Source organism: Colletotrichum scovillei (assembly GCF_011075155.1).
Source record: "Colletotrichum scovillei strain TJNH1 chromosome Unknown Contig00009, whole genome shotgun sequence".
NCBI lineage: Eukaryota > Fungi > Ascomycota > Sordariomycetes > Glomerellales > Glomerellaceae > Colletotrichum > Colletotrichum scovillei.
Window position 1 is genome coordinate 2590270 of NW_023336267.1, and position 26705 is coordinate 2616974.

The window sequence follows — 26705 nt, forward strand, 5'->3', positions numbered from 1 at the left end:
CAGCTGTTCTGCCAAATATATGTTGTAGCAACCAACTAGCTTCAGGACACCACGCATGGTTAAAGAGGAAGTTGGTGACCTGTTACTAGGTGTGGATTATTGCTTGTGGTACACTCTTCATGCCTCTAGCAAAATTCCGTGGTCGTTACTGATCGCGAGTACCTGATAATTTGGCGGTCAAGTATCCTTTATTATCAAAAGATTGTATGCACGAAGGCTTTGAAGATGCCCCCGCCACCACCCTAAAATAGAAATAGTCACGTAAACACCAGGCCAGCCGAAATACAGCTGTCAAAATCATGCGCCAGGCAGTCCATCCCAAAGTAAACCCCTCCCCCCCTTAAGAAAACTCGCTCCTACAGGAGATCATACCATAGCGCCATTCCATCAGTCGTATATCCGCACATATCATTCCACGTGAAGTTTCACCACTGAGGATACAAACCCAAGTTCACAGCTACCGACCAGACCTTGGGGCCGGTTGCTCAGCTGTCTGTGATGTATCCAAGACTGGTATCAATGTAATATTAAAGAATGTCCGACGATCCACGTGGGCGAGTAAACGAGAGATATAGGTTTCGGAGTCGACGCAAGAGAGAAGAATACGCGTCACGCCGCCGGGTCGGGAAAGAAGTCGAGTTTACCTGGCGTAAGGACGGTTCATCAGAGCGATCTCCCTGGCGATTTCACCCCATTCAAGTTCCCGCTTCACCCTAGATGAGCCCTTCTTCTTCGACTGGTTGAGCTCTTCCCATTTGAGAAGCTCGTACGCGAAACGGAGGTGGGGTTGAATAATGACATTGAGCCTGCGGGCTCGGACGAAGCAATATGCTCGGGGAAATGACAGACCCAACGACCGCATTACTTCGGCGATGCAGATGGTTGCACTGCGCGATACTCCGACGCGGCAATGTACTAATGTGGCTGTTCCGTTGCGCCGGCCACGCTCTGACGTAAAACGAATAAGCAGTGTTCCGACTTTCAAAAGATCAAGAATTACCGACTTACCAATAAAATCGAGGCATCTCTCGAATTCATCCGTCAAAGGATCAATTCCGTTATCCTGCACTCCTTGTACAATGCAGACGTTTTCTGGACCCCACTCCTCCAGCTCGCCTTCCCTCCACATCGAAGTCTCGCCAACACTCAAAATCTGAGTTATCCCCATGGCCCTCAACAGGTCGGGGTTGTTCGCGTGACATAGGTTACCGAGGTACATATACTCAAGAACTCTGCTAGGCAATGACCCATCTAGACCGGGAAGCCATGCTGGTTCCTTGATCAGCGATGTGATTTCGCCGAGGCCCTTACCTGAGTGAATAGGCGACTCATGTAGCAATCGGGCCTCGATACAGGTAAGAAGAGCAACATCAGTAGGATAGGCGAAGAAATTCCGCTTCTTGATGGTATGCAAGTCCAGCCAAGCATCGGGAATGCCCCTGCCAGTGCTGTAGCTGAAGTACGCGATTCCAAGCATGGTAGACTCGGTGTATCCATCGGCACAGTGGATAAGAATCTTTCTCTCTCTCCTATTAACAGGCGACAGAGCCTGCCCGTTCATACCGGTGTCACCGTCCCTATCGATATCGGTGCTGTCTGTAGCTGGAAGCGTGCCATGGGCTAAGTGATAAATCCACTTGCAGGTTTCCAAAATGCCATCAGCTTCGGCTTGTGACCATGTAGGTGGTAAGATGCTTCCAGAAGAGGGGAAGTCAATGTAGGGCCTCTGAGTAGGTTCAATGCGGGACTCAGCCAAGGCCCTCAGTGCCGAAGGGTTAAGCCGACCGACATCACTACATTCGATCAAAACATCGAACTGTTGGTCCTCCCCTGAGGAAGGTTCTGGTGTTGGACCGAGCCAAACATTGTGGGATATTTCCGATGCTCTGGTCATGTCATACATCTCCTTCCGCTCTTGGTGGAAAAAGTCGAGGACATTGCCAGTCAAGTGGCCCTGGGCGTCGACAGCAACAATCTCCTTGTGGTTGTTCTCAAAGTTGTTGAATGGCGAACAACACATGAACGTGTTGTATTCCGGAACAGTGTGGCCCTGAGCTTCGTGCCTCTGTCGCCATCGAAGCTGTGCCGTCGCAATATCAAGGCTCACTTTGCGAACAGCCGTCTCATCCTGACCATAAACAACAATGTCCGAAACCATGGCAGCTTTTGCAGCCTGAATCTGGAAATTCCTTACACAAAAGCCATCGCGAGGATCGACATCGAGAAATTCGGGTTCGGCGGCGGCCAGATTGATGAGCTCCTGTGGGGCTATAGCACCTTTGAGGCGGGCGACGCTCAGATCGCCGTCCGCTTTGACGAGCGTGACCCCTCGAACACATGTAGGTGTTTTGCGGAGTGAACGGTGGCGGGCGATGAAAAAAGCCTGCTGGATATGATTGTGAGGATGAAGACCATGGAACCATGGGAAGACTTGGTTTGGATCCGGCAAGGGCTGACGGGAGATATAGTCGACAGCAGCAGCCACATCGGCGGCGCTCACGGTATATACGGTGGCCGGGCCCGACTCGAATTTGGAGAACTTGTCGGGGGGGAACAACAACGAAGTCTGCTGAATCAAATCGTCGTCGCGAGGAGGTGATGGAGGAGGAGTATTTGGCTCCTCGGCGGGAACAGGACCTGGAGGACAAACTGGAAGATGCTTGTTTGGTACGGGCAGTTGAGCAGTGCCAATGGACTCGAGCGATATGGTTGGGACGGATCCCACCGTCGACGTTGGGCGGTGCGGGGCAATGGGTCTCGGAAGGGCAATCGTCGCCATGTTGAGGTGTGTATAATGTTCTTTCTGTTCTCTGTTCCTGTCTCGTTCACTTTGTTGCCTTGACCCGGCAGCTGTTCGCAATTGAAGCTGTGCACCGGCTGTCTGCGAACAGTCGGGGCTGGGTTGGAAAGACGGTGGAGCTGCAATCAAGGCCTAAACCCACGCGTACAACGGGGCGCGACTCTTGTGCCAAGTTGGTAATACCTGCAATCCAACCAAACTATGTTAGACGTCGAGTTGGTAACAGACACAACAGACGAATGATAGAGGAGGCCTTCGAATGCTCATGAGATGAGCATGAGAGAGAAAGATGCTCGAATCGTCCGTCTGATTGACCCGAGTTTGAGATATGTTGGAAGGAAGGAGGAAGGAGAATGTTTGTTACCATGACAGGTTGGGGTACTAATTAGACAGGCGTGGGAGCACGGGGGCAGTACAAGGGGGACAGACAGGGTGGAGAGGGTAGAAAGAGGGCACCAGGAAAGGGCACTTGGGGAGGGCGACAGGAGGGAGAGATGACATCTGGAGGCAGTGAACGGTAAGGTAAGGAAGGCACTCGAACTAACCGTAAATCGGCTGGGCCTTGGATCGACTGGCTGGGGTGATGGGCGATCCTTATCGTGCGTGCCCCAAAAGCAACCAAACAGCAGGGTAGCTTCAGTTCGGCTTAGGTAGAGTGTGGTAGTGTAGGTACGTTCCGGTAGTAGCGAAATGCAGTAGCGCCAGTTCGTGATAAGCTGGGGCGGCAGTCAGTGCCTATCGTCTCTCCGCTGTTTGTGAATGATACAAACGGCTCTGTGAACATGAGTCGAGTGTAAGGCCGACGTTGAAGCTGCCAGTACGAGCGAGGACATGGACGAACAATGCTTTCCGAATGAAAGGCGGAGGAGGGTTATTTGGATGATGGTTGGAGGGGGGCGGGCGGCATCATGTCACGAAAAGGTGTCGGATGATTTGGGAAAGAAGAGTAAAGGAGCGAACGCACAGGGGGGAGCGAGGAAGCCGTGGGATACCTAGACTGAAGTAATGAAGGTTTTAGTTGCGTGCTAAGCTCCTTGAAAGGAGTCGTGACACGCCAGGTACAGTGCCGGCGTCACGGTGGTGAGAAGCGACCTTCAAACACATCACCCTACCTTACCTTACCACCTTCTCCGTACCTTCAGGTATCAGGTAATAAATGCACCTACCTTCTGCTGGCATACTCAGGTAATGCAAGGTATGTATCTTAGGCTTGTCCAACGTCGACGAGATGGGCAGACAGCTCTCTCCAACATGCGAGACCAAGCCCATGTCCGCGCCCCGACTCCCAAGCCACTTGACCTGGCATCCCATATTGTCCAATCAAGGAGCCTAAAAGATGTGGAGTTCTCATGAGTAGAGGAGGGGGGAGGGGGTTGGAGAGGGACATGGGGGGAAGGGGGGAAGGGGGACCAGTGCCAATGGTGGGCAGCGTTTATTTGGCTTGGAGCACGGCCGCAGAGGGCTTCAACAAGGCAAGTTAGCGCTAATGGTCGCGATACCCAAGGTACACAGAGTATGGGAGGTTACCTTCATTACCCAGGTAATCATTTCTTGTGACCGTCACACAGGAGTCCTCTTGATGCTACTGAGGTTCGTGGATTGAATGCTCACTATCGTGTTGTTCAATATTTCTTTGACTGCTGGCTGTCATCAAAGAAGAAAGCTACCAACCTGGCAATGATTGAGTCTTCCATTCGAGATACCCAGGCGTGCTGCTAGGGAGCGAGGCGCGATATTGGACCCCGGGTTTGATTACCCCTCACCTCGGCTTCTAAGGAACGATATCCAACCAAACCGTGCTAAGGTAGCGTATCCGTACGGATAGACATGTCTTTTGTCGATCTGGTCTAGGCCTCCGAGTCGTCCAATTCTCAATTGATTGAGGCAAAGATTGATTCTGCCAGGCAACAGAGGAAACACAGAGGTTTCCAAAGCATACGTCAGAAATGAATGGAGCGGAAGACTCGGGGTCGAATGCAGCCGGGGCCATCGCTTGTGTTGGCAATTAAACCCATCGTCTGGTGCTCGGTCAATGTATCGACGGCAATATTGAGAACTCAGATAACATTTATTTACACGACCACCTTAGCAACTTGCGTAGGAAACGACGGCACCATGGCCAGTGCCTACTTGTTTGTACCAGTGTGAGAGCAGTGTGAGAGGTGGTAAAGTGGTGAACCAAACGTTCAAAGGGTCGAGACATCAAGACCTAGTCCCGGGGGCCCCTTGGTTGGACCCAGGAAATCGGGGGTGGGGACGGGCGGGGGTGTCACATTCCAAGTGGGGAAGAAGCAAGGCGCTACTGCACGGCTGGTGCATCCAGTGGCATCCATGTGGTCGTAGCGCCAGTCTCAGCCATTGAGGGTCGACGGATTGAGTGCCACCACCGCACCGCTGCACCGCACCCGCCATACATCAAACAGACACGGTGAGACTCAGAGCATGCCATCGAGAACCACGATGATATGACTCGATTGCCTTTCCCTCTGCTTTTTTTTTTTTTTTTTTCTTTCCGTTCTTTTTTTTTTTCTTGTGCTTTGCTCAGTTTTGATGCCTGTGTGCATTCACAATTTGCCGCGTTATGATCATCATATCGCCCGACAGTACACACGAATAGAAGATGTAGTGAAATAGGCACCTTGGTAAGGTAGTCATAGTCCTTGAGGTATGGAAGATACTTCTAGTACTGGCTGACGTAAGGCAGGGTACGATTAGATACCGGATAATGTGAGTGAACGGTAAGGTAGGTGGGCAAGGAATTGGGAGTTGGGACTGCTGCGAGTGGCCACGGTTCTTGCAGAATTGCACATTAATGTTCCAAGGCACCGTAGGTAAGGTCGGTACCCTAGCTTATGTAACCCTATCGTTGAGTTCGTTGGCACAAAGTTGTTTGTATTTCGCGACATCCCTGCCTGTCTGCCCTTCTTGAAACATGTTGAGTGGCGACAAGAGACTCGAGTTCCTACCTATCTGCACCAGAGTTACTCAAGACTAATGCTCTTAATCAGAGACGGAATGAGAGGGAGGTCTCATGCCCAAGAAATCTTCTACCGACGTCTTGAACTACTTTACCAACTTATCTACTGAACACTTCACGTGCGACCTGGCACCACACTCCAGTTCAGTCCAACTCAACGGCACGTTGCTATGGTCGTCTCATTCCGTCTCCACTGTCCGGCTCATCCGCGGAGCCAGGGCCATACCTATTTCAGCCGGTTGCATTCGACCCTTTCGTACGTGTCCAATTCTTCCTTTAAATCATCAAGTGCTAATTCTTCCCTGCTACCTGTGAGTACGGAAAAACACCAAGCCACGCATACTCACAACTGGTAGAGGACATATGCCAGCATCTTTAATTCAGCCGAAGCTCAACGTCAGATGTAAGGGCCAGGCTAGATGCGATGAGATGGATGAAACCGTGGCAGAACATCTCCCTGACTGCTGGTTCCCGGGACGGATGCATGTCTAAGGCATTAGGCACTAGATAACTAGGTACGTGGTGGTATAGGTACTAGGTATTCCGGTCGGGCCCTAGGTTCAGGCTTCAGCACGAGAGGGGCTCCACATCATACATTGGTGATTCTTGGATCGTTCCATTTAGCAAGCAGTGCCGGGAACACACCTGTCTATCCATATATCCCAGCGGTGGACAATATCTAGCACCATTCTGGCATCTTGCTGCAAGACACTAAACTATCGCCTCTATGAGAAAAAAGAAAAGAGTGCGACTTCTAGACCCCTCCCCCCAACGTTTCTAGGTAGTAAACAGCGGCTCTGCATCAACTTTCCAAAGCCCTCAAACTACTTGGTCATGTTCCAGTCCTTGTGCACAGTAAAGTCAGTCAACGTCCGCAGAGGACGATGTCGCCATAGCGGATTCCCTACTCTACGAGCTTCGGTGTACAGCTTCAGCAACGAGATCGAAAGCCGTCAGCGCCAATATCAAAATTTCCAAGATCGATGCAGGGCAGCTACTTGGGCATCCTCCCACTTTTGTCACAGAAGCACTTATTTTGGAGCACCCGTTGCGGGGGTGGGGCTGAAGTCCCCACTATCTTAGGGACCTCACGTTAAGATATGACCTACCGCGGTCACAACTTACTGGCTCGGATACCTAAAGGCTAAGGTGGGTAGATCAATCCCTCCATGCCTCATGTGGCTGGTGCCACTAAAGCTCAATTGATGCTGACCTAAGGCAGGCCAGTCTTCCCTAGGACGAGAAGCATCAACCATCTTACGTCATTGAGAGGCACGAGAGCAAAACACTTGCGGAAAGGAGCACATGCTTTCGGACTTTCGCCTTACCGTTTACTGTTCCTTAGGTAAGGCGAAAGGCGAGTCAATCTAAGGCAACACTGCGCATGCCCAGAGTATTACGCACCACTCCTGCTCGTTCCTGAGCTAACAACCACAAGTTGTCAAGAACCTAGATTGAAACCTACACCCTACAGATCCTGAGGCGCGAAATCGAAGCGACAACTCCCACCCAACCCTGGAGCTTCGTTAACAGCATCTCTACTTCCCTCCTCAAGCTGTGGACTTCGAGCGGAAGCTTGGTCTACGCATCAGCCCTCTTGAGTCCTTCTTGGCCTCTGCGCTGGTAGCCTTGGTAAGCCTTCTATTGCATCGCGTCAGTGATCGCGGCACGCACTTTTCGATCCCGCTTGAAAGATGACTAACGCGTCTTCTTTACTAGCTAAAGTCTGCCTCTACCATACCACGCTTCTCCTCCTTGGCTATCGCGAAATTCATAGAACACTGCTCCAGCCATGCTCAAGTCCACATCGCTCCGCAGGCTCACCGACAGCCACCCGTGATACCTCAATCAACCACGCCTTTGACCACGACGCCTGGCCTTCCTCACTTGTCTCCGATCTGCGTGTGGTATCCCCGTTCACTGTCCTCTGTGACGCATCCAGAAACCTCACATCATCGAACTTGACGAACTTAGCATAGTAAGCCCGACCTCGAATGATAACAGCGGAACAAGATGGACTTTTCAGAACAAAACCATACGTACGGCCTCAAGTGCCGCCTTGCCCCGGTGTCCCAGCCATCAACTGAGGGCGTCGAAGATGGCATTCCAGCGGTGGCTGCACAGTTTTTCTACTCTTCAATCTTACCTATAGACGACCCTTTGTCTCCTGGGACAATCGCTGGTGTGTCCGACGCCCGAACTGCTCGTGGCCCGATTCGTCCATTTTCCCTCGGTGACAACAATGCCCTCGAAAAGGCATGGCTTAGCTTTCTGTCTAACGATGATATTCAAGCTCACGAGCAGCTGGTTCGAGACAGGAAACTGAGTCCCCATACTGAGAAAGCCAACGCGCATAAACTGAACCTCTTAGCGCGACACTTAGCTACCAAGCACCTCCAGAAGCATGGTGGCATCATTCAAACATCGACCACGGCCGGCGAAGCTTCAGATCTGCTTCCGGACACCCCGATATCTACATGTTGCCCGGAGTTATTCATTGACGTCTCTACGGAGCTCCAGAATACCTTTTGTGCGCTGGCCAGGAAACATCACCCTTCGCTCGGCCAGGAGAGAGTCGTGCAAGAAGTCATGATGGAACTCAGGGGTCTCGTAGCATCGAGCGAGACGCGCTCCCAATTCGGGAGTGTCTCTTCTTCCCGGCCACGAGCGGACTCGGCTCGTTCGCGGCAAATGGAGATTGTCAGCTCATTCAGTCCTCGGCAAGAAGCAGCGAGCGAATTGCAGAGAATGGGAAGAGAGGTTGGCAACACGGGGTTGGAGTCTGGGTCGAGGACTAGATCTGATTCTCGGACAAGCGAGCAAACATCTCGGCCCTCCACGCCGGGTTTGGGCACTTCGTTCCGGCAGCATGCTGCAGACGATGGTATCTCTGGCAAACCGTTTGTGCGTGCTGGACTCCGGCAGCGACCCCAAGATGCGCTGGCGACGTCGTTCCCTCCTTCGGAACAGTTGAAATCGAATGATGTCGAAAATCAAGATGCAAGGCGTTCGTTCACTATGCCAGAGCCGCCCAGAGCCAGATCGAACACTTCGCAAGCTAAAATTGTCAGCGATGAAAGTTACAGGAGAGAAGCTATTGACGTTGTTGTCGGTATCTCGCGGTTACATATGGTGTCCATCCCGGCTCTACAAATGAAGCCCATTTACTGGTCCCCTGTGAACGACATTGCAATGGTCCTACGTGCCACCTGGTTCTACAGGTTCGTTGTTCTAACTTCTCAAATGTTTATAAGGCTCTAACAGATAGATAGAGATACGATGCTACCAATACCCCCAGCTGTGGCGAACCAATTAGAGGCTGGCTACCGAGAGCTCAAGCCTCACACCGAGACGTGGAATGATGAGCTCCGTTGCGCCGTTGATGTAGGGCCTCTTGGCGAGGAGAAAGTCTCACATCGATTATGGCCAGAAAACGTGAGTCAACCTAGCGACGGAGACAAGGAGCCAGTTTCGGATACTCGTATCTCATCAGATCCGTTCTGTGCCGCAAGCTGCTTCCGTGGGGAGGCGGCAGCAGAGGGTGCCATCGACCCAAACCTGAAGACTGCCTCGGCTACGCAACAGCATCGAAGTTACGCAACTTATCATGTCATCTATAAAGATGCTTCCAAAGCCTTTCTCCTCAAACCTAGCCTCAAGCCGTCTGCCTACTACGGCAGGAGACCTGTTGCGAAGATTATGAAGGGGATGACTGTCGGCATTCCAGTTGTACGCGGCTTCGATCGTGCGGTGTGGGAGCGTACACATGACAAAAATCGGCCTCGAGAAGCAACCAAGCAGCCAGCTTCTTCCGCCAGCAACACGACCGAGGCAGTCGGACAAGACGTCTGCGCGGCCTGCAAGGCCGAGAAAGAGCGCGGCCAGGTTACGGACCTTGTGTTGGTGGTTCATGGAATCGGCCAAAAGTTTGCGGAACGAGTCGAAAGCTTCCACTTCACCCACGCTATCAATGCTTTTCGGCGTGATGTTAACACGGAGTTGGCGAATCCCATTGTCAAGGGGGTTTTAAGAGATGGCCAGAATGGTATCATGGTACTTCCCATCAACTGGCGACATACACTCTCGTTCGAGGAAGGCGGCCCAATGACAGAGGAAGACAAAGCACAACACGTGCCAGACGGGTTCAGTCTCAAAGATATCGAGCCTGGCAGTATTCCCGCAGTGAGGAGCATGATATCGGATGTCATGTTCGACATACCCTTCTATCTATCTCACCACAAGGGCAAGATGATCAACGCGCTGGTGACAGAGGCCAATCGTGTGTACCGCCTCTGGTGCCGCAACAACCCCGGATTCGCAGATAGAGGGCGCACTCACCTCATCGGGCATTCTCTGGGTAGCGCCATGGCTATTGAAATTCTCTCTCGACAACCTGCACGTGTTCCGCAATTAGACCTCTCGACGAGAATGCCGAAGCCCGACTTCTTTGAGTTCGACACGAAGAACTTATTCTTGGTCGGAAGCCCCGCTGGTTTCTTCCTGCTCTTGGAACGAGGCATGCTTCAACCTCGGCGCGGCAGGGTGAAGCCTGGAGCTGATCCCGCCGACATTAATGCGCCAGAAGTAACGGGCGAGGCCGGTCGATACGGTTGCATCGCCGTAGACAACATCTACAACGTACTGGCCAAGGAGGATCCCATCGCTTACCTCCTGAATGGTACCATCGATCCGGTGTATGCAACCAGTCTGAGAACAGCACATGTCCCGTCAAGCGCCACCTCCCTTTTCAGATACGTTGGCAATGCAGTGAAGAGTCTTGTGCCCGGCGCAGCACCTACGCCAGCCACCATGGCCCCTCCTCCGGCCCCAAAGCCAAACTTTGCGCGCTTGCCTTCGCAGCTCGAGCTTGAGGTTCACGACTTCACGCGAGAGGAGATTGCCGAGCGAAAGGCTTATCTCCTCAATGACAATGGCCAGATCGACTACTACCTCAGGTTCGGCGGCGGGCCACTGGAGATCCAGTACCTCAACATGCTGAGCGCGCATACTTGCTACTGGACGAGTCAGGACTTCATTCGCATGTTGTGCATGGAAGTGGGCAGGAAACCTGGCAGGGAGAACACGATACCTGCCATGAGAGCTCAGAAGGCGGCTAAGAGGCCGCTTGGGTGATAGACAGCTCAGACCGTCCTTCTCAGAAAGCTTCACGTACATAGGTCACGGTTTTAAATTACGCTTGGTGTGGTAGAGAGCCCTGGAGTTTCCTGAAATGTTAAGACAATGTAAAGAATCCTTACGTTCTCATATACAGGTGTCAATTTGTTTTAGTTTTAACCCCGTTCTCAGATTTCTGTATCCTCGTCCGCACCGTCTCAGCGAAAGTGACGAATCTCTACCACCTCGAGCCTTGCACCATAATTGCGAGGTGGACGATCCTCTGGCATAATGCCCTCAAAACCCGTCGTCAATCTCCATCAAGTCATGGTCGAGGTCATCATCCATGCCATACTCGTCACCTCCGTCGGCGCCGTAGCCGTCCCCACCAGCACCAACCTCTTCGAGCTCCTGAATTCGCTCCAAGTCCATTTTCTCCTTGTGCCTCATCAAGTCCTCGTAACTCCAGGTACTCACACCTTCCTGATCTTTTGCTCGGAACGGCTGGGCCATTTGCTTGAGGAAACGCCGGGCGCTGCTGACGGCCATGTCCGTGCTGACGTTTGTGTCGGCATCAAGCAGGCCCTGATTGATCCATTTGGGCAGCTGTGTCCGCTTCTTCTGGAATCTACGGTCCGCGAGGACCATGATGCCGTAATCGTCCTTACCTCTCAAGACTCGACCCAGACACTGCGCAGCGTGGCGCATAGCGTCGAAGGACAGGAAGTCGTTCTCGCGGATGCGATACGTTTCTCGCAGGAACTCGAGACGGGCCTTGAGGATGCGGGACTCGGTGTACTGGAACGGCACGCCTATGCACAAGACGGTCCGACCGTATTGGTGATCGAAATCGATGCCCTCCGAGACCTTGCCACGGGCGACACAGAGTAGTACGGCGCCGCGGCCATTGCAGCAGGCTGTCCTGTATGTCTCTAGCGCGAGCGACGTCTCTTGTGCATCTGGTGTCTCAACCAGAATCAGCTTGTACTTCCAGACTTCTTCGAGAATATTCATGCCCTGCCACATGCTGATGATGGACTCCATGTACAAGTAGGAGGGGAAGAAAACGACCATGCCGTCTGGCGTGATTTTGGCGAACTCGGTTAGGAGAGTGCCGTAATTACGAACGACACTCGGCTCGTTCCGGACCTGAAAACTGGTCGAAATAGAAGATTGGTCGCTTCCACGAGTCACGATCATTGGCAGGAATGATCTTCTGGCCAAGGTCATGCTGTAGGACTCCTGCACAACGGTTGAGAACCCCAGCATCTTTGGATACATTTCAAGGGGTGAGATTGTTCCTGACGTGATGATGACGGAGCTGAATCTGTCAAAGACGGGCTTGATTGCGATGGCGGCGTCGAGACACGTGAAGTGCAGGACAGGGTTGGGTACCTCTGCCGTTTCTGACTCGAAAGGCTCGAGAATGAGCAGGAAACCCTTCTCGTACGTCGCCACAAGCGTTGCGAATGTAGCAACTTCCTGCAGGGGTTGATAGTCCTCAATATTGGTGAGCTCAAGGGTCCGTACAAGTGACGTCAATCTTTCGGCGCAGAATCTGAGTGGCTTCTTTTCGATGAATGTGTATTCCCTGAGATGGGCGAGGAAAGACGGGGGTGTTTCCGATATCGTATGCCTGACCTTCATCCTAGTCTGGCGAAAGAAAGTTCAGCAACTGCACGCCTGACTCTGTCCTTGAGTGTAGCTAACATACCTTGAGATACTCGATGAATCTCTTTAGGAAGGATACAAAGTGTTCCGCTCTTCTGATGTTACCCGGAACCGCCTCTTTGAGCAGATCATCGGGAAGTGCTATGAATACATCAGTCCATGTTCAGTCAGCGGGTGAGCTAGCGGGTGGTATTGCCTACCTGGATTCGCCATAAACGCATCTTCTTGCCGTGCTTCATCTGCGCCACGAAGTCCTTCGACCAGTTTCTGGTATTCGTTTTGCAGTTGCTCTTGGTCGGTGTCCCTCATTTCTGTAATCTTTCGTTCCAAGTTCTGCGCGCCCCTTGTGGCTTTCCGTAGAGAGTCTTCCGTGATGTCTGTGCTGAGAGATTCGATGCAGACGTTGTCGATATTGTGAGCCTCATCAAAAACCACGATGCAGTCTTTTGAGAGCTCCCTTGATACCCTCTCGGCGATTTTAGGATCAAGTAGGTAGTGGTACGAGTAGATGATAACGTTGCAGAATTGCATCTATTCGAAGTCAGTGCCACTGTATCAAACAAAGCATCGTCTCCAGTGATTGGCTCTTTTACCATGCGTCTTGCGGTGAAGTACGGACATTGCTTATGTTGCTCGCCGTACTTCAAGAGGCCTTCAAACGTCCAAACTCCGTTTGGAATCAGGTTGTGTGGCTCAAGCAGGTCCAAGTTCTGCCACAAGTCAGCAACATGTTAGATCCAAGGGAGAGAATAGGACTGTAGCCGAGACGTACATCATGGTAGACACAAACGTCGACGTTCTCGCCGCGGTCTTTTTTCTCCTTGACAAAGCCTGCTGTCAAGCTACGACAGCGTGCGTCGACGACGGAACCACTCTTCTCCTGTTTTACAGATGGGTGAAGGCATAAATTCTTTCGGCTTGTCAAGCCCAGGCCACGGAACTCTTCCTCCTCGCCAAGCTCTTGTGCTCGATACTTCATGAGAGCCTTGAGCTCGGCGAGAGCCTTTTCGATCTCAGACATTGTACCTGTAAACCTTTAGTTGCGGATCAGACGCGTATAAATACAGACGGTATGATCCTTACGAGAGCAATAGATTAGCTTTCGGTGCTCGGGGTTGTGTTGCTGGTAAGCGACGATGAGCGAGAGCAGCGAAACCGTCTTTCCTGTCCCTGAAGGCATCTCCAGTACGCAGTGCCCCCCTGCGTCCAGGGTCTCTGTGGGTTGGGACAGCACGTCAGCGACATCGATCGTCGTTCAATCCCGTTTGGACTATTGCTCACTTTTGAGATCACACATGTATCTGAAGCCAATATTAGCATTTAGTCAGCGTTTTACTTGGCCTAAGGGCAGCTCGCACGGGGCCTAACTCACGCATATTGCTCAGGGTAGATCGAAGGATATGGGAAAAGGACTGGCAATTCGCTATGGCCTCAATGTTAGTTGCGACGCGGGATTCTTTTGCAATCGCGGACTGTAACTGACTCGATGAAGAACTTCATCTTGAGACGGCAAGAGTGCCGCAGCTAGCGATACAGTCAAGTTGATCGTTCAACGTGAGTGCAAGGAGAGGCAGGAGCGATTCTGAATAATGAGAGAAGGTCGTGATGGTCAAGGATATGTGCTGACGGATTGAGATTGATTAATGGGGAGGTGGAGTGGATTGAGGAGGAAATGGACCAGGTGGACGAGTAAAGCGGGAGCGTGGTCACGGGCGCCAGATTCCGAAGCAGATCTCATCAGACTAGTGCAATCTTGTGCTACAGAAGCGGCTCTACGGTTAGAGTTGTTCCAGAGGTAGTGGAGATCGAGGTTGAGGTTGGGGCCGAGGTCGAGTTCGAGATTGAGAAGGAGTTCGTGGTTACAGTCGAGACTAGGTCGTCAAGTGCGAAGCTCAATGGCCATCTTCTGCCGTGCCGAAAAGTTGTCTCGATGAGTGACGTGAGGCGGACCCAGCGAACCTGAGGGATCGATTCCGACAGGCTACAGCTTCCCAGTCTTTGATGCCAAACAGTCGCGGCCTCACGTGATGAATGAGCTTATGTCATCCCACGTTGGTCATCATCTTGTTTCGGGTTGGCTGGTGCTTGGCTGAGGTGCTTGTCACTTCCAGGTTCAGCGCGCGCGCCCTAAGGTAGTCCGCTCAAGAGTCGCTTTGGCACTTTCCTGCCACTTTTTGTCGCCGTCAATCATCATTTGGTCCCTTTTTTGTTTGATTCGTATCAGATTTCCAACCGGTTCGGGTATTCGCGCTCTTCCGCACAGAGACGTCAAACGCGATGCTGGTTATTCGTACTACTCACAGCACCGGCCACTCCTTTCGTGATTCAGCAAGTGGTGACTCTCCGGTAGTGGTTTTATCACGCCCACCTAGCGTTCGGATACTTAGTTCGGATACTTAAGGTAGGACGTCTTTGACGGGATGGCTGACGAATCCGTCGGGAAGGCGGAGAATTGTTCTTGGCTACCCGCCCGGCACAGCATAAGGCTGATGGGAATCGAACACACCCTGCGTATATGCGCGGCACATTCTCACTTTGAAGGACGAGGTGGGATGCCACGACGATGGGGGCTCAGGACTTGTCAGCCAACTTTCTGCGGTCGAGTGACGTGTACTCAAAGGTTGATGCAAAGCTTACCACCCATATATGCATTCGGTGTATGATGCAGCCAGAGGCATACGGAACCTACAACTTAGTGTGAACCAAAACTGAGACGGCAGGAGGTTGTTATGACTACCTCAGTGTCACGAAGCTGCCCAGCTGTTCTGAAAGTAGTATGTTCGCTGGATACGTTTCCAGTGGTCTGCCACATGGTTAGTGCCCAGTCTCGCAAGTTCAGGTTCTGCGGCATGGCTATGCGCCTGAGTGAGACTTTCTCTTCGGCATGTGGAAGAACTTACTAGCACAGGAGGAGCGCTTACCTGTAACACGCTCATTCACGGAAAGGACTTCAACATGAATAAAACAGAGGATTCCAGCTCATGGACGTTTCTCAAGACGTCAGGACACACCGAAAATAGTCCCGGCCCGAACTGTTCCTTGGATGCTCAAGGGCACCGGTGTCTTTGCCACAAAATCTGATAAAACATGACCTTGCTTTCATGGTAAATACGTCGTCAGAGCTGCATATTCACCTTAGCCTGTCCGTAGCTTCGCATCTCATCAAGTCTTGCTTTTTGCTATGAGCCGAGTTGAGATTATATCCACTATTATACCTATAACCCCTTTGGGGTCGGCCCGCCTCATTAGGGGCTATCTTCGCCCTACGGGTAAGCTAGTCTTATTAGGATTAATATCGAGTTTTTATTACGTATTTAATAAACTTTATAACTAATTATAGCTAGCTATAATTATTAATATTAATATAACCTAAATAGTAATTAATAATATAATATATTAATCGCTTTTTAAATAGTTAAAAACTATTTTTATTTTCTATTTTTAATAACTTTAGATTTTTTTAATAACTTTAGATTTTTTTAATTTCTCTAAGCTTTTATTTTATTATTATAATATTAAAATATTAATTATATTTTAAAGTTAACTAAGTATTTTAGAATATATTAATATTATATAAATTAAATATTAATAATATTAACATTTATATTAATATACTTATTTTAAACTTTTAAGTTAATAATATTTAATTTATATTTTTAAAACGACCTTATTATGATTCGGGGTTTAGTATAATATTTATAAAATTAAATTTCTAATTATTAAAAAGCTTTAAGGGTTAATAAGTCTTAGTATATTAATAATACTTATTTTATATATTACCTTTATTTATCGCTTAAGCAGTTCTCGATATTAATTACATAGTATTAATATATAGTATTAGTAAATACTTTTACTATTTTATTAAACTATTTTTATAATTTTTTTTATTTATTCTTAACTTTCCTCTTATAAAGTTCATAACTACGGATTAAATAATAATAATAATAATAATAATAATAAATAATAATAATAATAATAATAATAATAATAATAATAATAATAATAATAATAATAATAATAATAATAATAATAATAATAATAATAATAATAATAATAATAATAATAATAATAATAATAATAATAATAATAATAATAATAATAATAATAATAATAATAATAATAATAATAATAATAATAATAATAATAATAATAATAATAATAATAATAATAATAATAATAAAATTAGCGTTTTTAATTTTAATAAAAGAAACGAGACAGAGGTAGAAATCCAAAATAAATTACACCTATGACACCGTGCCCTACACAAGGAAGCGCAGCTCGAGCTCTAATGGACTGCGAGGCAGAGCTTGATGATGTACTGCACATCACGCTCAATTGGGGGGAAATCTAGCGCATGTATCGTCCACTTCGCCTAGGCCAGCCAATGACTTGGCAACGCATGGCTTGGCTCGCTAAGGTCTTCGCGGTATACGGAGTACATCCGCTCGCTGACAACCTGGGGGCGGCCGTTGTAGGTACATGTAGGTAACGATGATCTCTTCGCAGTGAAGTAAGATTCCCATGCCATTGGACGCAATCTCTTGACCGAGTCACAGTCAGCACTTAATCAGACGGCACTCCGGATCCTTTGGCAGCACGGATGCTTGCGCGAAGGAACGCAGATACAGCTTTCCGATTTAGGTGGCATGTTGAAGGGTGGGAGATTCAACTAAAGCTCGCACTGCTCGGAATTGAGATGGAATGCCTGTTCACCAAAGTTCCCTATCAAGCACCCACCTGGCTGCTCTGCTTACGCCCGGCTGCGGTCTCGCTTCTGGGGACCCTTGCTTCAGATTCGCAGACGCCAGACTGAACGCAAGGATGCTGCTCATTCAGTGTCCACCTCGCAGTAGCGTACTGTATACGGTAACATGGTAGGCAGTTGGAGGTCTGGGAGTTGGGAGATCGCAAGGTCTCGTAGGGTCAGTTTAATTTGGAATCAGCAGTCCTTACATAGTCTGGACAGATATGCCGACGTGGTATGTTCTATACAGGGCCAGATGCGCAAGACAAGATTATCGAAATCCTTCAAACCACAAAAACGATACGAAAAATGAAGGAAACAGTCGAGAGCATATGGACTGGCAGACCGGGTATCACAGATTATTCGGTTCTCCGATGACCATGACAATCAAAAGAACACCTCGGTCAAAACACTGCCAGACTGCCGCTCTTCAACCAAGTACCATCCACGCAGCGCCCGGTCGTAGGTTTCCCATCACCTCACCTTGCTTCTAGCGCCACAACTTCGGGTACCCGTAGCGGGGCCTCATGTCTTCGAGTGCAGCCCAGCGAATGCGAATATGATGGAACTATCTTCTTGCGGAAAAAAACGCAGCGAAAGGGGCCTCTGAACAGTTTGGGAAATGGATGGGATGGGGGATGCCGTTGGCCGCGTCTTGACCGTTTCCATCCAGCCCATAGAAAAGTACCTTGCAGAGCCTGAAGAGAGTACCTGGTATTACTACCTACATAGTATTTGTAGTTTGTCGGCGGCCGAGGGACGTGCTCCATCCCCCCCTGACATTGAAAGCCCTACGGAGTTCCACACGGTACCTCCAAGTACCTAGGAAAGCACGACAGGCACAACCAGCCTCGCGGTGACCAGATATACATGCACCTGACTTGGATGGCACACACCTACCTTAATTTGGAACCTGGCCTTACTTTGATGGAACTTTTCTGCGTTGCCTCTACCTTACAGAAGGTACGGATATCTTACGCCATGCCCTTTGACAGCTGCCACGAGCAGATGTGGCTGGGGAAGAGGTATAAAAGACGGGAGGACAGGCATGGTTGGGTAGATTTCCCCGCGGGCTGGAACCGCCTACCGGGCAGAATGATGCTACTCGTGGATCTTAACAGACGTTATTCTACTATACCGTAACAAAGTGACTGCCCCGAAGGCCTCATAAGTGCGAGGTGGGTGAAAACGTACCACGATAACGGATCGACTCGAATTCAACCATCGAATTCAAGCAAAGCATTTACTATAAGTGGAGAATGCCAGATTATTAATGAACTCTTGCTCTTTCAGGTTTGAAAGTCCATAGACATGGCAGAAACTTCTCCATGCAGCCGTGTCCCCCACTCGCGATGTCTCCAATAATACTCACGTCTGCAGCGATCACCAAGATGAACCATTGCCAGCCTTACTGTGTAAAGACTCATAACTCAATACCATGAAAAGCAGTCATAGATTCACGGAGCATGAGGATGACAGATTGGGTTGCCTCGTAGAGGACTCGGAACCCACTGCGAATATCTTCACATCAATTGTAGTAGGTGAATTCTAACCCGCCCACGGACGATTAGACTCCACACTTTGCCCGAAGAAGCCAGGGGTATTCGATAAGGTGCGCGCATTGGATTCTTGGCTGATTCCTTCGAGGCCATCGAATTGAAACGTCGTACATTGTTGGATGGGGAGTTGTCGCATCCGTATTGCTGACGGTGCCATGGAAATCGGACCCTCTGGAGACAGGGCCAACACCATGACGATTGAAGACCCAACTGCTCCTGACTTCCTAGTCCTGACAAGAAGACTTGGCATGGCGATTGGCAGCAGGCATCCCAAGCCCAGCATTGACGCCATGCATACGGGCGCGAAGGCGCGCATGGCCACCTATGGGAGCACGGGAGGAACAGGGTAATGAGGTGCTTGGAGCCGAGGGGGGAGGGGAAGGGGGGGGCGCAAGGAGTAACGCTAACGTTGGAATTGAGAAAACGAGTGAGGTGAGAGCATTTGCTGGTGAAAGAGCACAGTCTGCCGGCTGATGGAGTTTCGTTCTGATGCATTCTCTAATTGGAAATAATAGATGATGATTTCTTGCTTGGAAGCGGCAACGCTGACCCGTTTGCAAAGTAGTGTGCCAAAGTGCCTGCTCTGGTCTTCGAATACGTGCAGCCATGAAGTTAATATTTGATGGCGCCGATGAGCGCCACCCCCTTCCTTCTCTCAAAGGTTATTTCATCGGCCCGTCATTTGCAGCTTCGCGAAGGCGAGAAGAGTATTCAAATCAGCGCCTCAAGTACGGATACCTAGTCGTTGTACGGTACCTACCCTACACTTGCTTTGTTCCCCTTCCCCCTCTTCCCCCCCTCTCCCCCCTCTCTCCCTCTTTTTCTCTCTTTCTCTTCCAGGGAGTCTTTTTTTTTTGGCCTCCAACACCAGACAAGGTACTCATCTTGCGGACGGCTGGGTCGTTCCAACTTACAGATAGGGTACCATTAGGCTGCTCACCCTGCAAAGGCGTCGAGGAACGGGCGGGGAGTCCAGATGCTTGTACCTGGCCTTGCCCTAGGTACTGGCTGCGGATACCCTTGATAGTATTCTTCTGAACATCAGAACCAACGCAGGCGCGGGCGCCAACGCCACGGTGGACAACGGGTGGGTGTAACGGCTACAGGCCTAGAGCGAGACCTGCCCTAGCGAACCGCGATGTATTGATACCTCGAAACAAGTTGAGGGAAGGAATCTAAGACGGACGGGAGTAAGAGGCAGCTAGTCTGTGGGTACCTTGATTCAAGTGCGCAAGTACGAACACACGAGTATGTAAAACCCATAGTGGTTTTCATTCCACCGCAACTCCTTCTTTATGCCGCGATCCAAGTCATCTCAGAGCAAGAGACCATTGGTAATTGAATGTCCCGAGCATATTTGCATTAATATGTTGGCCGTTGTTTTTATTATTACCTTGCCTTGACACACTCCGCACTCCGTAGGCGTGTCGAAGTTCCAACGCTGGAAGGCAAAGCAATGCTTCGAAATACTTCAAGTATCCGAAGTCGCTATGTAGCGGGCGGTACTCTGCACAATGGCTGGGAAGGAACGAAAAGGTCAGGTACCTGATGCTGAAGTACCTCACTTAGGTAGCTCGCCCGACGGCTCCACCACGGCCGATGTGGCTCAATCGATCGTTGGGTGTCCACTTTTACGCACGGGCTCCGTCCGGTCTAGGTCAATGTTCCCGGCGAGTCTTTAATTAAACGGTTGGTTCAGACAGTTCCAACAACCAACGACAAACGGCGACAAGTTTTTCTCTCTCATCGTCTTGCTTTTGTTGTCCATCGTCGACCAACAACCCGAGGGCTGTGTGCTTATTTGTGGGCGTGTCTCGTGTGTCTCGTGCGTGAGAGACATCAAGGTGGGCTTGCTCCTCGCTCGCATCCTGTACCCGACCTGAGGGTAACTGAAGAAGACGCAGGACGCCCATTTCGCGTGAGAGATCAGATAGCCCAGCAAAAAGCACCATGGGAAGAAAATGAGGAATCATACAGACAAAATCAACACCGAGGGCAGTCAATGTCCCCCAGCCCCCACCCCCTGACTGTATATCAACACACAAGGTCAAGGTGAAGGACCTGGATATACTACTGCGTATCCGTATCCCGTGCATATCCTATTCGTTGAAACCAGTGCCTCTCTTTAAGGCTCTGTACTTTCCCCCTTCTCTGCAAATCTCCTCTCCTCTTCCCTTTCCTTTCCTTCCCATCTCTTCCCCGGACCCCTGGCGCAGAGGGTGCCAGTGACCGGTCAAGCCTCAAAGGTCGCATCCCTGTTTAGCCTCTAGGCAAGGCCCTCTCTCATTCCCAAGTTGCTGGACCGACCACTCACAACCCTGGAAATGGACGGATGAATGTGCTTCGCCTGCGTTGGTGCAGGCATTCATCGTACCACCTGGCCCACCGCCCACAAGCTGTTTTGTTGCTCAGCTTCCACCTCTCTCATACTCCTACAGGCCCCTCTCGACTTTCCCAGAGTCCCAGTCACTTTAGCTGTGAGCCAGCTTCAGGCTTCAGATGACAGGGCCGTAGACCAGGAAGCCGCAGGCAGAGAGCACTCGAGGCTGGTCATCTGAGTCGAGACCTATTGGAAAGCAGCATCTGGATTGGCAAGTCTCAATTACGACGAGTACTCTCTGCAAGTCTGCAAATGGACCCCTAGCACCTACGGCGAACCCGGTCCTATCCACCGATGCCCTTCGGCTACAACCAAGTCTCGTCCATACCCAAAGGGAAAAAAAAAGGTCCGCTGATCCAACAAGACTCCGTACTCCGTACACCTAGCGAGCTCGCTGCTCATCTGTTTCTTTCTCATTGTTCGGACTTCTAGTCACATCCCCCCTCTCTTACTCTCACCCCCTTCTCGGTGGGTTCCTGGCCTGACGACGCCCCTTCTCATCCACCCCTGCTTTTCTTCTGCCCTCCCCTCCACGTCTCGCGCCGCCCCCAATGGTACTTCTGGCTGGACTAGGTCTGTCGAATCCTTCGCGGGACGGTCCAACACCACTCCACAGGCACTCTGGCCTGCCTGCTGCCGCTGCTGCCAGGTCGACAAGCCCTTTGCGTCTCTTTTCTTTGCTAATCCGGGACTCGGGGCCAGTCAATGTATTGTTAGCTTTCCTCGTCTTTACCTTTGCACCTAGTCTTGACTTCTGTCTTCCATGTTACTCTGGGCCCAGGCAGAAGCAGGATCCCGAGATAGAAACAAGTTGTATATCATCTTCCAAGAGTCTGCCTCGGACGTTGCAGTATCCCAGCGTCCGGTCCGCCTTGTCTTCCTGTCTCTGTCTTTTCTCGGCCCCCTTCAGCCCTGCTGGCGATGATCGAGGGTGTCATCTCGACCCATTTGCCTCATCCACCCCTGATAGCTGTCGACTAGGTTATTCCCATCTTCTGGATACTTCAACACCTCACGGATACCTTACCTTTTTTTTCCCACGCACCTAATCTCATACATATCTACACCCTGACACCTTTATACGCACCTCTTTCTCTCTCTTCAGCAGAATCCTTGTCAGCTTCGAGTTTGCTGCCTTGTCTTGCCCCCTCTCCATCTGTGAACAAATTCCTTTATAACCGCCTCTTTCCCCATCTTACCCATTGTCCCTCAGCCTTCTTAGACAAGGTTGCCAATCAGAATCAGAGCACTCCCGATCAGGTTCTTATCCACACGCTCCTCCACTCACACAAATCTACCCGAGTCCCAACCGGGCATCCTCCACCCCCCTCGAGGCCTGATTGCGTCTTGATCCAACGCCCTGTTGGTATATAAACCAAACTTTTACGCCCAACAACCAACCGCCCGTCGAAACGATAAAAGAATAGCAAGCCTGCGGCCGAACCAGTTATGGATCTTACACCACCATCTCTTACCAGATCGCCAGCATCTCCAACTCACACCTATTGTCCATCGGAGCGTTCCTCGCTTGATTATCCGTCTCCAGACTTGGCGGCTCAACAGTACAAGATCAGTTCTTTATACGCTGCCGACCAACTCTGCTCCTTGGATCAGGCAGCCGAAGCAGACATTTCCTTGCCACCTTTGGATCCTCGACCACCGGTAGATTGGACTACCACCGACATCATGGCGCCCTCATCCTCATCCTTTTCCATCCCGAATGTTCTATCTACAGGATACGACCCGTTTGCTGAGTACGACTCGCAAGTGTCCGCCTCGTACGGATCCGACTCATACCCTCCGCCGCCACCCCACTCGTCCGTGCTAGGCCACCATCAACATTCTCTTACAGACTCCCCGGGACGCTCACCCGGGCCATCCTCATCCAGAAGTTCGCTGTCCTACGCACAAGTTGCGCATTCCTCGAGTTCGTTGGGGCCGAGGATCAAGATGGAGAACGCCAACGAGTACGGATCTGGAATTGACGCCTCGCACTACGCTTCTCCACGCTCAATGCAGACGCCTTACATGACAGAATCAAGCACATACGGTAATCTCCACCAGCACTATCTATCAGATAACCAATCTCCAAGCTGGTCCAAAGTCGAATATGGCGTGGAGCAGTACTACCAAAACTCTCCTGCGGGGGAGCCAGCTCCTGTTAGTCGAGAGTCGAAGCGGGCAGATGACGGAAAGCACAACCGCCCAAAACGAGCGCCACGGAAGATGACGTCCTTTGCGGACGCCCAGTACCAGTGTCAAGTTGCAGGATGTGGTAAACTCTTCAGCCGCAGCTACAACTACAAGGCACATCTGGATACACACGACGACAAGCGGGAATACCCATTCCCATGTCCAGTAGCTGATTGCAACAAGAGGTTTGTCCGGAAGACAGACCTTCAGAGACACAATCAAAGCGTTCACATGAAGGAAAAAAACCACCGTTGCGACTATTGCGGAAGGTTGTTCGCCCGGAAGGACACGCTTCGCAGGTAAGTTGTGGGAGATACAGCTAGACATGCATAGTGGCTGTCAAGAAGAAACTACTAACCCAGGCTTCAGGCACATGGATGATGGATGTTCCAAACGCTTCGACGTTGGCACTTGCGACCTTCGTGTGGAGGGTTTTGGAGGCTTAGCGCCGGTCAATCGTAGCATGGGAGGGCCGATACATGCCATGGGACCTGGCTCAGGGCCTCTGCCTCCCATCAACGCGCCGGTGGGGGCCGGTAGTAGCCTGTTACATCCCGAATCATCTGCTTGCAGGAGTAGAAGCGTCTTGTCTGGCGCGAGCGATGGAACACATGGCGATAGTTGGCAACGGTAACGGAACGGCGACTTGGTCCTCTCGTGAAGGAGCTGTGCGGCATCCAGGCCTTTCTCACAACGTTTAAGGGATCACTGTAACACCAACTCGAATTGGCTTTGGGGGAGTTGGTTTGATTTACATGCACGGCAAATTATTTGCTGTGGAGATACTGTAAATGTCTATATCATGGCGTTGGAGCATCGAGCGGGCACGGCATGAGGAATTACTGTAATGACGGAATGTACTTGATGGGCATGATAAGGGTAAGTCAAATAATAGCAGTAGCAGCTATACGGCCGAGCAAGGCCTTCGGTTCTCAAAAAAAAAAAAAAAAACGACTATACCTTGACCAATCGGATAGAATTTGGCACATACCGTGGATTCTACATTGCGAGGCCGGGATTTATAATGTGGGTGGCATGGAGGCAGCAGCCTGGCCTCGCTTGAGGCCGCAGACGACTTCCAAGTAGCAGGGTGCACCGGCAAGATATGGCAGGATAAGGGGTAATGGCCCGGAATTCCAAATTTCGTGATTGTTTGTTGGCTTGCTATACAAAGTTCCAACAGACAACCTACTGAGGTCAGGGCACGCCCGGCAAGGTCAGCTTCCGTGGTGACGGGGAGTGCGAGGGAACCTGGGCTGGACATGCAAGATATTTACGAGACGCGAGTTATGTTGGACGACACGATTGAGCATGCCACGTCGGACGGCATCTTCCAGCACGAGTAGACAGAGACTGAGGCCAACAAGGCGGCGATGTAGGATCGCATACTTGCTGCAGAACAAGACGTTCGACGCAGTGCATGCAGAAATCTGGGTCTAAAGAGGCTTGCTACGGACGTGAACTACAGCGTGTCAAAGGTGGGCTTGAGCATGGTAGGTAGGGCTAATACCAACGCAGACTGGGATACTGCCACACATTACCACTGAGAAAGAGCTACAGGCCACATAGGCCATAGGGCCGAACGGCAAGTATGCGATTGGCCATACAAGCGCCAGGCTAATAGTTATGGTGCGGTTGACGAAGAGTTGCAACGTGAATCTTGGGCGATGGTGTTGTCCGTAAGAGGTGCGATTCCTCTTGGTTGACCCCCTCGCCGGGAGCGAGGAAAGCCGGCTGTCAGCAAAGACTGACAGAGGCAGCATGTTATCGCATGGAAATACATTGGATGGCACATGGCTTGGAACTCAGAAGAGGGTGAGGGAGGGGGGAGTGAGGGGTGTGAACTTGCAGGCAAACGGGGTTGAAGATTGGAGCATGAAAGGCATGCATCTTTCCACACAGGGCCGTACCTACCTAGCAGCTGGGTGGGACCGGGAGTTCGGGAGCTGGAGCCAACAGCACCGGGCGGCGGGCGGCGGGCAAGTGTTGGACGTGGACGGGTGGTCCTTGCTCACTTCACCCCGTCTCTTGGAGAGCACATGGCAAGAAGTACATGGCAAGAAGTATTTTTCCTCCGTGTCTGCCAGGAGGACGTACCGCTCCACACCGCAGTACAGATATATACCTAGGTATCGTGACCTGACCAGATCCGGCCATTGCAGCTCTTGGCAGACGGGACTTTGCGTGGAGCACTCTGCACAGCACGCTGCACCGCGCGCTGACAGTTGGAACGAGACCCACGGCCTGCTACCTTAGTGAATGACTGCGCTGCCTGGACTTCCTGGGGAACTTGGAAAGACTCAGTACCTGATCCGTACACTGCCTTACTGCGTAGAGAAGGCTGAAGGCAAGAGACCCTACGGATACGGATACAGATACATTACTACCCTACCCTGCACGGATTCCACCGGCATCACTTCACTGCATTTCCATTCCAAACTTCCTCGTCACTTCGTTGCGCAATGAGTTCCTACTACTCCCTACAGACACATTGGCGACTGACTTCGGACTCTGTTAACTATTAAATTGTAGAGACCTGACGGATATAACACCAGGACTAGTGAACTATTCCAACCTCGTGTCGCCTCACGAATTGGTAGTGAACTGCTGCTTCCCTCTTTCCCCCTTGGCTTACATCATCCAGGAAACAGCTGACACTCAACTACGTACCCGGACATCTTCACCCGTCTGCCCAGGTACCTTACCTTACTTACATCACCTACAAGCAGTACTCTCGCGCTCCCCCCCCCCCTCCCCCCACCCCCCGTCTTGCACCCACTACCCTGCTTCAGGCTCACAGCTGACTACTGCCCTGTACGATACTCCATTCGGGACCGATGGCACGTTGTATCGAACATCTTACAGCATCCTGGACACCGGAAACTGTCCAGCAATCCCTTTTTGATTTGCCTCCTCGGTCTCAGCGGGGCGCGCTACGGCGGGGATTCGCGTACTTGTAGGTAACGGCAAGGGCAAGGGCCTGGCTGGGGTCCGTACTAGGTGTGGTGTGTGCTCTCCCCGAGTCCCCTACGGATACAGGCTGCGGATACGTATTATATAGTACATAGGTATCGGTAGTACGGGGTACCTTACTGCTCAATGCTCATCTCCTCTGCGGTCATCTCCTCGCTGTTGGTGCAGCGTTGCATTGGCTGTTGGTGTCTTTGGCTTTTCAATGAATGAACAAAAGTGTCTTCACTGCGCGACTGCCTACTCCGTGCGTGTGTTATATTGTACTGAGCCATTATGGTAGCTCAGTTCAGCCT

General features: G+C 50.9%; 4 protein-coding genes across 4 annotated transcripts; 2 read left to right on the top strand and 2 right to left on the bottom strand.

Annotated features, from left to right (window-relative positions):
- Positions 1 to 172: 172 nt before the first annotated feature.
- Positions 173 to 3764, bottom strand: HER10_EVM0001543 (dual specificity phosphatase). The gene is made up of 2 exons (XM_035471287.1): positions 1009 to 3764; positions 173 to 948 (listed from the first exon to the last, which is right to left on the bottom strand). The coding sequence occupies exons 1-2, from the start codon at positions 2777 to 2779 to the stop codon at positions 641 to 643; spliced, it is 2079 nt and encodes a 692-aa protein (XP_035328885.1). The 5' UTR covers positions 2780 to 3764; the 3' UTR covers positions 173 to 640.
- Positions 3765 to 7790: 4026 nt separating this feature from the next.
- On the top strand, positions 7791 to 10910 carry HER10_EVM0005770 (DDHD domain-containing protein; the record flags this gene model as incomplete). Its single annotated transcript, XM_035475374.1, has 2 exons — positions 7791 to 8998; positions 9050 to 10910. 2 exons carry the CDS (start codon positions 7791 to 7793, stop codon positions 10908 to 10910), a joined length of 3069 nt encoding a protein of 1022 aa, XP_035329386.1.
- Positions 10911 to 11072: 162 nt separating this feature from the next.
- Positions 11073 to 15103, bottom strand: HER10_EVM0003801 (DNA repair helicase). The gene is made up of 9 exons (XM_035473465.1): positions 14047 to 15103; positions 13936 to 13986; positions 13845 to 13864; positions 13647 to 13778; positions 13336 to 13589; positions 13157 to 13273; positions 12764 to 13094; positions 12607 to 12704; positions 11073 to 12545 (listed from the first exon to the last, which is right to left on the bottom strand). Exons 1-9 carry the CDS (start codon positions 14061 to 14063, stop codon positions 11190 to 11192), a joined length of 2376 nt encoding a protein of 791 aa, XP_035329137.1. The 5' UTR covers positions 14064 to 15103; the 3' UTR covers positions 11073 to 11189.
- Positions 15104 to 21934: 6831 nt separating this feature from the next.
- HER10_EVM0013040 (uncharacterized protein) lies at positions 21935 to 24321 on the top strand. The gene is made up of 2 exons (XM_035482412.1): positions 21935 to 23738; positions 23809 to 24321. Exons 1-2 carry the CDS (start codon positions 22696 to 22698, stop codon positions 24071 to 24073), a joined length of 1308 nt encoding a protein of 435 aa, XP_035330283.1. The 5' UTR covers positions 21935 to 22695; the 3' UTR covers positions 24074 to 24321.
- The last annotated feature ends 2384 nt before the right edge of the window (positions 24322 to 26705 follow it).

What these genes read in the sequence shown, in the direction of transcription:
- HER10_EVM0001543 (XM_035471287.1), bottom strand. Translation starts at nt 2,779, where the DNA reads ATGGCGACGATTGCCCTTCCGAGACCCATTGCCCCGCACCGCCCAACG. An exon ending in GAGATGCCTCGATTTTATTG is followed by an intron (nt 949 to 1,008) that starts GTAAGTCGGTAA and finishes GTTTTACGTCAG; the next exon opens with AGCGTGGCCGGCGCAACGGA.
- HER10_EVM0013040 (XM_035482412.1), top strand. Translation starts at nt 22,696, where the DNA reads ATGGATCTTACACCACCATCTCTTACCAGATCGCCAGCATCTCCAACT. An exon ending in CGGAAGGACACGCTTCGCAG is followed by an intron (nt 23,739 to 23,808) that starts GTAAGTTGTGGG and finishes CCCAGGCTTCAG; the next exon opens with GCACATGGATGATGGATGTT.
- HER10_EVM0003801 (XM_035473465.1), bottom strand. An exon ending in ATCTACCCTGAGCAATATGC is followed by an intron (nt 13,865 to 13,935) that starts GTGAGTTAGGCC and finishes TATTGGCTTCAG; the next exon opens with ATACATGTGTGATCTCAAAA. An exon ending in GATTCATCGAGTATCTCAAG is followed by an intron (nt 12,546 to 12,606) that starts GTATGTTAGCTA and finishes TTCTTTCGCCAG; the next exon opens with ACTAGGATGAAGGTCAGGCA.